This window comes from Anabas testudineus, chromosome 15 (assembly GCF_900324465.2).
Source record: "Anabas testudineus chromosome 15, fAnaTes1.2, whole genome shotgun sequence".
Lineage (NCBI taxonomy): Eukaryota > Metazoa > Chordata > Actinopteri > Anabantiformes > Anabantidae > Anabas > Anabas testudineus.
In genome coordinates, this window is record NC_046624.1 from 17,276,153 (window position 1) to 17,286,653 (window position 10,501).

The following is a 10,501-nucleotide window of genomic DNA, read 5'->3' on the forward strand; positions in this document are numbered from 1 at the left end:
AGAAAGGGATGAAATACGTGTAAAATACTATATGCATGTACACTAATGACTAATTAACACCCCTAAATAGATACTAGACGAACTGTGAATAAAACAGATGATGAGGGAACAGGCCACTTTGTGCTTGTGACAGAAACCTCAAATGCATCTAACCAACAAAAATCAACAGAGAAAACTGTTTTTACATCTCTCCTCTATAGGTGACCACCACATTCCCCTTTGTTAGAGCTTAATTTGTACCTTATTTGTATGTATTTTTCAAGTTGCTGAGCTGTCAGCTTGGTTTTGCACTGCTGTCCCAGTCATGAAAGGTTTCCTGGCTTAATTACAGAATATTCTTTTAATATTTTATTATTTTTTCACTTTGTCTTCCGGGTTAAAAACGCTCATTCACGTTCACTAGCGCCCCCTGCTGTTCTGTGTGCAACATTCATGTCAACAAACAGCATCTCTTTATACAAATATAATGCAAATCTACTTGTTTTTCACAAGGTACCCTTTTAATCAATTGCCTACTTAATACCTCCCTTTGACATTAAGTTAAATTATACAAATGTCATTCTTTAAAGTTTTGTGGCACAGAAGAGGATTGATTCAACTAGATATCAGCTTATTCTGGATGCAAATGTTATGCAGCCAGTCAAGAAATAGAAACTTTAATGTAGCCAGCGTCTACAAAACAACAATAAACTACTTAAAGAAATGCAAGCTGAGATTTTTGGAATGGCCCCCACAATCCCCTGACTTGAACATCAGTGAAAATATGTGGGTGGAACCTAAGAGTGTGCAGCAAGTGAGCCCAAAATTATCCTGAAACTTGTAATCTGCAGGGAGGTGTGGGTGGAAATTCCTAAATCAGGAATACTTCTAGGCAAAAAAGCTTGTTCTATCTGTAATGACGCACTTTGAAAAGTTTATCATGCTTGTGTGTATTATAGCAATAAAAGACATGTTCACACAGGTGAAATATTTTAAAACATTTACCGTGTGTCTTTATGAACTGACTGTGAATCTGAAAATGAAGCTAAAACTACATCTGCTAACTTGCAAATCATGCTGTGAGCAGATAAATGCCCAAATCAAGAGCAGAAACGGTCTCATCTGGATAAAAACATCTTTGAAAGCTGCAGTATATGTCAAAGAAAGACACTGCCACACTGTTTTTAAGTTCACAGAATGCTGCAGGAATTAAACTTCTATTTAATATTGTATTTTTATGTGTATTGCATTTTAAAATAAATTGCCCAGACGTTTTCATGCAGGTGATATGCAGCTGGTGATACTAATATATGACAGATGCAGCAGCTGAGGTCAGAGAACGGTGCATCCCTCCGGTCCCCAGCTGCCCGTCAGCTGTGTGGTCCAGTGGAGCAGAATCTGAACATACTACATATTTACATCTGTGTTTAATGTGAACAGCCACAGTTTGAGCCGCTCAGGTTCCCTGGCAGGAAGATGGTGAAATGACACAGAAGCAATGCTCTGTGCTTTATTTCTGCACGTCTTCATGAAGCACGCGTGACGCATGTTGCAATAAATTACTTCATCCAAACATTTTAATTTATTAATGCTAATGTCTTCTAGCTTTCGCTCGCACTGTGGCGTCGATTCTCTTCTTCTTGCAGGTTTTACTGCACTTTCCATCCTTCATGATGCGTTACTTCCTCCCTCTGGATTTAACTGGATCTATTTTTATTTCCAGTTCAGGGGTTGGAAAATAAAATAGGCCTGTATTTGTTAAATATAGGTCTGCTAAAGTGATCCATTCCCTTATAGGAAGAGAAAATTAAACTCAGCAGAAGTTGCAGTAATGCTGCAGGACAATGATCCAAAACACTGAAGTACATTTACTACAAAAATAACCTCAGACACATACAGTACATGGGAGCAACCACCTTTTCCCTCAGTGATTTATTAGTTAAGATCTTCTGTAAAAGCCCACGTCTCAGTTTAGCAGCGATACTGAAACATTTGTTCAGCAGATAAATGTTTTGTGTTGTGAGCATGTTTAGACAGAAACCATGAACACAGACGGGGGTCCAAGATGAGAAGTTTATTGATCTGCAAAGTAGCCGTTTTTACAAAAGCGTGAGGAAGAGAAAAACATTTGGAGAAGACTAACACGATGGTAAAGTTTACGGTCTTTACCTAAACACTGGTCCAGCTCTCACCGTGACACTAAATCTGTATTTTAGGTTTTAGAAGCACACACTGCTTTTTTTAAAGCTGGTGAACAAACAGCTGCTCAGCTGAAATAAATGGCAGATCAAACAGCGAGCAGGGAGAACCAACATGACGTTAGGAACAGGAAAGACCTTCTAAAGATTTGGTGATCCTCTTACATCCTGGAAAACACTCACATCAAAATGACAGGTAACCTTGTTTTGTGGTTAAAGGAGGAAGAATCGAGAGGGGACACAGTTTGATCAAAGAGTCATTTCCTTACACTTTACAGGAAAGTACAGTTTGTAATATTTGTACATATCAGAGCCCAGAACAAAAAAAAAACAAACACTTTATAATAAAAAACAAAACAAAACCTTTTTCTGAGGTCATATAAACAGCATTAATTAGGAAAGTATGAAGTATCCACACACACACATCCTGCTGGTTACTCTGTAATAAATAGAAATTAAAACATGATTGTACAACCACACAACACATCAGCTACTTCTACACTTTATAAATGGGTGAATCGTGATGTAGCCCTGTAGATTTAGCACGTTTTAGCAGTGGAGAATTGAATCTGAGCATGAGCAATTAAAAGCTTGGATGTTTGAAGATAATGACTTCATTGATCGTCTTGGGGAGATTGTGTGTTTGAGTCTATGTTGTTGTTTTGTACAGTGTTCAAATCCAGTAATTTGTTATCGAGCTAAGTACTAAACCTGAATATTAAGTAAAAAGGTCCAAAGGGATAAATTCACCCTTAAAATGCATCAAATAGATGACTAAAAAAAAGGAATGGAGCATGCTACATGAACAACATACATGCAAAACAAAATGCCTTTTTGTCCGCAACTCCACTTAGTATTTGTCATGAAACAAACAAAGCCTGTGAAGCCACGGTCATCAATATGTACATCCAAAGTCCAAAAAGCAGGGGCCACCTTAGGGGGAATAAACTGTGTGGGACGAGTGTAAACGTCTACTCAATGAGGAGAGGATCCTAAACAGCATCTCCACCTTTGTTTTTAATCATCAGATTACAATCAAAGAATCACATTCAGTTTCTTCAGTTGCATTTTTAAAGGGCTGCAGAATAATTAAAATAGAAGATAAGAGCGAGAATTCTTATTTCACAAGATTGTTCGTAAAAAGACAAGGGATCATTAGGAGAGCGGAAACGTTTGACCCGTTACTGTGGGAGGAAACAGATCACATGTTGAGGTTTTCCAAACTTATGTACCAAAAATGTTTTTTTACTGCAATACTACACAGTACCAAATAAATAAATACCCTGCCACTTTATCCTGTACCTGCACCAACTGTGCTGAAAACCTAATGTGCCTGTACACAACCGGAAAACCCACAACAATTTGCTAACACACACACAAACACACACACGCACACCCCCACAGCACTTCCTGGTCCGAGCCCTTTAATTCAGGAGGTCTTTTTGTAATTGTTCATCTCCCTCCCCCATAATTTTCTAGCAACAGCACCGCAGCTGTTGACATTATCTTAAACCAGCTCAGCTCCATGTTTACGAGCCGAGGAGCCAAAAACATGAACCTGCATCACACGTAGACACACACACATCTCGTTTCTACACATAGAAACACACTGTTAAGGTCTTTACATGGGCTATATTAACATGTCATCACGGGAAACTGTACCGTTACACATGGATGGTGACTGGTTAATAGAGAGAACACAAACTACAGCATCCAAAAACACACCCTGTCAACATAGTTACATGTTTGTACACTGTTGTAATGCTGGAGTAGTGATGTATCGCACTGGCTCACATCCTTTTAAAGAGAACTCTCCACTGTCCTCTCATACCAAACTGTACTCATTTCCTGTTTGGATCAAAAATAAACCAGCGCCTGTGTGAAAATAACAAGCTGAGGAAGACCCTGTCTGACCAACCAGGAGAAAGCAAATCCTGCTTCATAGTATTCCATGTTGGAGCAGCGATCTTATTGCTTTGTGAAAGGAATTAATAAATACTCAGTGCGTGAATGTATAGAAAGCATCTTTTTACTTCTGACGTTAATTATCTGTCAAGTCGGTCCAACTGTGCTGCTGCACAGACGTCATAACTCACAGCAGCAAAGGTGGATGGAAGAATCTTTATTAGCTAAAGTGTAAATGTTTTAGAAGTACAAAGGTAATTCTGTGCAGCTGTTTCTTTTGATCGCTGTGTCAAGCTGCTTACAGATGAGATAAAAGCCAAGACACCGAGTTAGGAGCATGCACGAGTTCCCTTCTCTGTTTCATATCTGTCTCCCAAGACCATTGTTGGTTGACATCTGTGCAGAACCAGCAGAAATCAGTACCACTTTATAATTTTATATTTGAAAGTTGGTGTTCTACATGATAAATAATGACTTTAATAGAAGGTAATGAATAGTTTAGAACCACTTTGAGGTTGCCAAGTTGTAAAAATCCTTTTGACGGATCCTCTTGTCCTTCTGATTTTCTTAAAAACCGCTGCAGGACATCTGGACCACAATCTATTTATTAGCAATTTATAAACAAACAAGTCTGCCTTGATGAACTCGATGCCAGAACCATTTTATTTTTGTTATTTACAGCAGGACCGATGAGTTATTGGATAGTTCAACATAAAAGCACAATTACAAATTCAAAATAAGGGATTTTAGAGGGAGAAAGGATTTTTTTGTATAATATGACAGCTCAAAACTATTAGTGAACGGCTTTTAACTAGCTGTAAAGCATTAGTGAACTATTTATTAACCATTTATAAAAGGCAGAAATAACATCCACCCTTTGTTAGAAACCAGAGCAGTGAAATCTGCCCAGCTTTACTGTACATCTTCTTGATGAAACATAAAATATGTTGATACTGTAAACAGAGCACCTTCAGACATAACACTTTTAACACTGTGACTTGCACTTTGATGATAACTTCTTCTGATACTGTGTATTAGAACTTCCTTTCTTCTGCCCGGTGCAGAGTGGAATGGCTTCAGAGACAAAACCATGCGATGCATAGCAGACATGATAGTGCTTGTTGGCTGCATTAAATAAGGATGTAACCACTGTATAACGTACATCTACCTCAGTGTGGACGATACACTGACGGGGAATGATGTAGGAAACACTTAAAAACAAGACAGCCACAAAACACGTAAGACATACAGTCTTAGTCGTACAGTACCAGCCATATCACCAGAAAACTGTGACATTAAGTAATAGGTTTGTGCATCACTATATCTTCTATGCTACTGTTGAAACAAATACTTTACATTCAAAAACACCATCAGGATCTGATCCTGCTTCCAAACAATCAGCTGACGGTTGAATGGGACTAAAGGTTTTGGGATTTAGTTTGCGCAGTTTCTTCTAAATATGTACTTTTCTTTTTAAATACCTTGCATATTATATTAGTGTTACAGTTTTGATGGATGCAACTTGAACAGCAGAGAGCAGAGTCCAACTGAGCGACTTGTTTTAAAGTCATTCCTCCACTCTTCACGCCCAACAGAGTCAACATTTCTAACTCTACTTCCTGTTCACCAAACAGTAAACTCCATCTGCAGGACAAATACACATGCAGTGTACAGTATGAGACGCTTCCCTCTACGTCTAATCACGATATAATCCTCATTTTTGGGTATTTAGGTCGGTGAGACTGCAGCGCGTTACCATGACAACTGGAATAAACCCAAGGGAAACGAGGGGAGCGCCTACGGAGTTGGAGATACATCAACGCAGAGCAAACACGGTGTAATGCCGTACTATAACATGATCAGAAGACTGTTTCAGTAGATAAGCTGCAGCTCTATATACACATTCAGTTGGGTTGAGTGAAATCTGGTTAAATACTGCAGAATTTTACAGTATATGTGCCACCATTGCTGAGTGATCATCTTTATTTTAGCTTGAGCAACATGCATTTTCCAGCTTATCTGCCCGCGAGTTGCCTAATTATCCTCAATTCAAGTTAAACTATTTAATCAGTCGCCAAGTTTGGAGGTTTTCAGCCTTTAAACTGTTCATCGGAGCTGCTGTGATCATTTTTTCCTGAGGAACTAATTATAACATCCAAGCTAGTTTTTCAGCCTTAAAAAAAAAAAAAAAAAAGTTTTCCACACCTGCATCTGTCTCTGCAAAAGAATTCAACATAACAAATGAATGCACTATTAATAAGCTGTGAGATCCCTGAACTGACAAAACTGGGGCTATAAGAAAAGAAAAACACCTGGAAATGGAGCAAGAAAACACACAAACAGAAATAAGAGAATGAAATGAAGCAAATAAAACTCTAACTTATCACTGCCGGAGTCTGTTTCCAGTTTCTATGCTGCTGCAGAGTTGCGTGGTGGGTTGTGGATGATGACGTAACAGGCGAACGTGTGTGGTCACCTGTGATCGAGTCCATGTTTCACACACACAAGACTTGCAGAGCGCGAGGAGTGGGGAAGTTAACCGAGCTTGGTGATCTGTAGATCTCCTTGTATCCGTACTGTGTCAATAGACGTCAAAGATTTTACTTTGTGATAAAAGTCAAAGAGCTGGTGTCCGTCCACGAATATCCGGAACCTCTGGTGCTCGCAGTGGATCTCGATCTGCAGGGAGGGAAGACAGAGAGAAAGAGGGGAGAGATAATAAACACAAATGAAATTTAATGACATAGATTAGCAGTAATGAAGCTGAGATTAAGATAAGCTCTTAAAGGAACAGTTAGCTTAGCATAAAAACTGGAAATGAGGGAAAACAGCTAATGAAGTCTGTGCATTTGTCACAACCTTTATCACTGTTTATATAAAATTATTGATGGTGCAGCTTTAAACATCCCTCCATGAAAAGAAGATGAAAATGTGCACGTCACAATATGAAGCTCAGCCGTGTTATTGTAAAAACATGCAGCAGAGCACTTTCCAATAATCAGGCTACAAGTCTGTGCGAACCTCAATAAACCAAACACAAAAATACAAAACAGTGTAAACATCTAGAGTTTGTGTCAAAGAAAACTTCGTCGGTGCGACCGCTCAGCCGGAGGCAGACTGTTACGATAAAGCGAGTAACACAAACGAGCCTTCCTGCTCTGAAACCACAGCACATCATGTGTTTGTAAAACAGCCTTAATCTCCAGCCTCCAGCTTCTGACAGAGTCATGACCGTGCTGACCTGCTTAGTCACCCTGCAACCACAAACTATGACACTTTATCAGAGAGATGTTCTATAACGAGACGCAGGGATCTCCTCTAATAATAAGATGGGAGTAGCTGCACTTGCTCTCTTTAAAGGAAACATATCACTGAACGTTCTCCTTTACTACAAACCCACTTTAATGCATCAGTGTAGGAGTAGATTTTAACTTGAAATGACTCAATGTGTATTTTTAGTTGAGCACCATGTGTGCTATTCATGTACACATTCAGAATTATTAGAGCAGAACGCGCTAACGAGTCCTCAGGTCTTATGACAATTACTCATCATTCATATCTGCTGAACCCACCCCCCCTTCATGGAGCACATACACAGCTGATTCTGCCCCTCCTCCAGCAGACAGACTGCACAGGATACAGCCTGTATTTATGTTGGACAGATATGATGCTTCCTGTTTGTTTGCCTCTTTATTTCTATGCTGCGAGAACATTCACAACATTACTTTGCTGAAGTAACTGACAGTTATTTGCCACTAGACACCAGATTCATCAAATTGATCCATACTGTCTGTTGAAAAACATCCACTGGATTTTGTGGACCTCTTCCTGATGTAACATTGATCTGTGGCTGCATGAACGAGCAGCTTCCAAACGCACCACATGAATATACTGTAAACACACCTGCTGAGAAGATTCAACGTTGGTTTCACTGTCAAATGAGCCGATTTACAAATAGTTCAAAGTGGGAATTAATAAGAATAAAAGGCGTTTCATAACTTAGAAATCCGTGGATATGTGAACAGATCATGAAGGCAAAAGGGCAATTCTTACCCTAAAAGGCTGATCGGGGATGAAGGGAAAGTAGACGGTGGACGCCTCCTCCTCTGTCCATTTCCCAGAAACCCGAGCGCTGCGCAAAAACTGGCGGTCAGTGAAGCGTGCACTGAGTTTCAGGGCCACGTCATATGGAGGCTCCTCCTTCTCCGAGCGTCCACAGGTCAGACTCACGTCAAAGCTGAGGGAAGAAGAAGTGGTGATGACTGATGAGTGGGATAAATCAGACACATGCTGCTGCTTTGGTTTCCAAACCCTCTTCACAGCAGCGTTTCTCTTGTGTGCAGCCATGATTATAGCAACAACCTTGTGTGTTTGTGTGTGTTGTGAGCCCTGGAGCAGCTTTGTCAGTGGGGACATTCACATGAACTTTGCCTTGAATACTGCGCCAGCAGCAGCCACTGAACATGATGAGGTCATGGGGAGATTTCTTCCAAGTCTGACACAAGTTTCCATGTAGGGGAATGGCACACCCAAACAACTCTGCTCCACTGGGTCTTTTACCCCTTTCTTTCTCCCTGATGGAGAGGGAACGCCCTGTCACTGCATATTTAAGGAGCCTCCATTCTCCTTAGCTGCCCCCACATGTGTCTTGAGTGGCTCTGCAAGTCTGACAGGCCTCAGGACAAAAAGCCTATCTCTAAAGAACACAACGCATTTGGAGAGACATAAAACATGTTTTCAGTGAGATGAGATAAAGCCAGACTCCAGATAAGGTGCATGAGCATGCATAGCTATGTGTTATCTTACCTTTCTGGCTCCAGGTCGACAATGCCCATCACTATGATCTTCTTTCCTGGTCGCATGCCGCCCCGGATTCGCCCGCTGAATGGCACCGTCTATGACGCGCAGACAGATTTTATTACGCACCAGCCGGAGTGAACGTCAACAGGGATATTTAGGAAAGTGAAAAGACACCTTTCATACCAGGAGACGTGATAAATCCTCCTTGTCAGGTGAGATGAGGCCGGGGTTCCCCAGCGAGTCGTTCAGGTGGTCTTCTTCCACATTCTTCAACACCAGTGACAAAAGACACACAAAGCAAACTGTCATTTATCAGGTAGGATAGAAGTTTAACCCCCACCATGAGGCTGTGGGCCCGTGTTCTGATAAATACACAGCGTGTGGCCTCGCACGGTGCTTCCAACAATGAGGAGACAGCAGCCGACCTGTCATGTTATCAGGACTCCTGTCTTCGGCCATGTAGGATTAGAAATTGGCCTCATAAGCTCCAAATTGGCCGCGTATTGCGCTGCGGTGCGAACGCGCACATTGAGGGCACCGGCTGAGCGGCCTGGGTGAACGCACACACCGCAGACACCTTTCAACACTAACGTATTGGATTTCCCCTTTTCCTCCGCGGCCACAGATGAAAGGGGAGTCGCCGTGCGCGGTGAAGACGCTGCGTACGGCGGCTCCGCATTTACGATAAGCGCCGGATAATCGACATAACGGTGCGCTTAAATAAAACCCACAGGCCCCTGTGCAAAGATAATACACTCCAACACACTTAAGCCTCACCCGCCTCCCTCGCAGATCCAAAATACTCACTATTCCGTCGTTTTCCGCTGCCTGCACCGCCATCTTGAGCTGAATAGCATAGGATGCTTATTATGGGAGCAGAGGCAGCCCTGCCGGGGAGTGTGGCGTGTCCGCGTCGTGGCACTGACTCAGGAGGATATTCCTGCTCCACTGCTGCTCCTCTTTCAGGGTCTCCACGCCTGACTGGGCCTGACACAGAGCACAGTCACCTAGCAGGACATCCCACCGCTCCTCTGAGTGTGTGAAATGGGTGGATATCTGCTGACGTATGCGTTATAATAATTACAGACTAAAAGCTTAATCCCCGTCTGTTGGAGAAGGCTAATCACACAGATTTTCCTCAATCCTTCCCCCAATTAGGAAACGCGTTCTTTGGGCTATTTAAGATTTTATTTCTAGGTTAGATCAACAGTGCAGGATATTACTCCCACTGACAGCTGCACTGTCGAGTCAGCTCAGTTTGAATGTGGCACATGAGGGTCTGCCCTGATTGACAGAAGTGTTCACACTCAATACTTTTGAATGATTAAACAATATGTAGGCCTGTGAGTCGGCTGCAAACTAAAAATAGATCTAATTACACCCGTTTGTGCCCCGTTTTCAGCCTGCGACTTTAATTGGTTTCCACTGAATGAAATGGACATTAACATTGTCTCCAAATGCATCGACTTTTACGCAAAACCCTCCCTTCCTCTCGGTCTTTCTACCTCTATTGGATCATTCCTGTGCATGCAAACCTCCCCTCTCTCCCTCCCTCCTCTCATTCCAGTCTGTTGGAGCCTCTTTGGGTTTCAACAGATCGACTCCGCCTCTCTGTGGAC

General features: G+C 41.7%; 1 protein-coding gene across 2 annotated transcripts; it reads right to left on the reverse strand.

Moving 5' to 3' along the window:
* Positions 1 to 2,038: 2,038 nt before the first annotated feature.
* LOC113158486 (galectin-related protein) lies at positions 2,039 to 10,128 on the reverse strand. 2 transcript variants are annotated; one of them, XM_026354412.1, is made up of 5 exons: positions 9,690 to 10,128; positions 9,066 to 9,149; positions 8,889 to 8,977; positions 8,136 to 8,319; positions 2,039 to 6,761 (listed from the first exon to the last, which is right to left on the reverse strand). In XM_026354412.1, the coding sequence occupies exons 1-5, from the start codon at positions 9,720 to 9,722 to the stop codon at positions 6,618 to 6,620; spliced, it is 534 nt and encodes a 177-aa protein (XP_026210197.1). In that variant the 5' UTR covers positions 9,723 to 10,128; the 3' UTR covers positions 2,039 to 6,617. The 2 variants fall into 2 exon arrangements, with proteins under 2 accessions (XP_026210197.1, XP_026210196.1); XM_026354411.1 differs by having other exon boundaries at positions 9,066 to 9,158.
* Between the last annotated feature and the right edge of the window lie 373 nt (positions 10,129 to 10,501).

Coding starts and splice junctions, on each gene's coding strand:
- LOC113158486 (XM_026354411.1), bottom strand. CDS start 9,722: ATGGCGGTGCAGGCAGCGGAAAACGACGGAATA. Junction 9,159..9,689: donor CAGCGGAAAACGACGGAATA/GTGAGTATTTTG, acceptor CTTTTGTCACTG/GTGTTGAAGAATGTGGAAGA. Junction 8,978..9,065: donor AGGATTTATCACGTCTCCTG/GTATGAAAGGTG, acceptor TGCGCGTCATAG/ACGGTGCCATTCAGCGGGCG.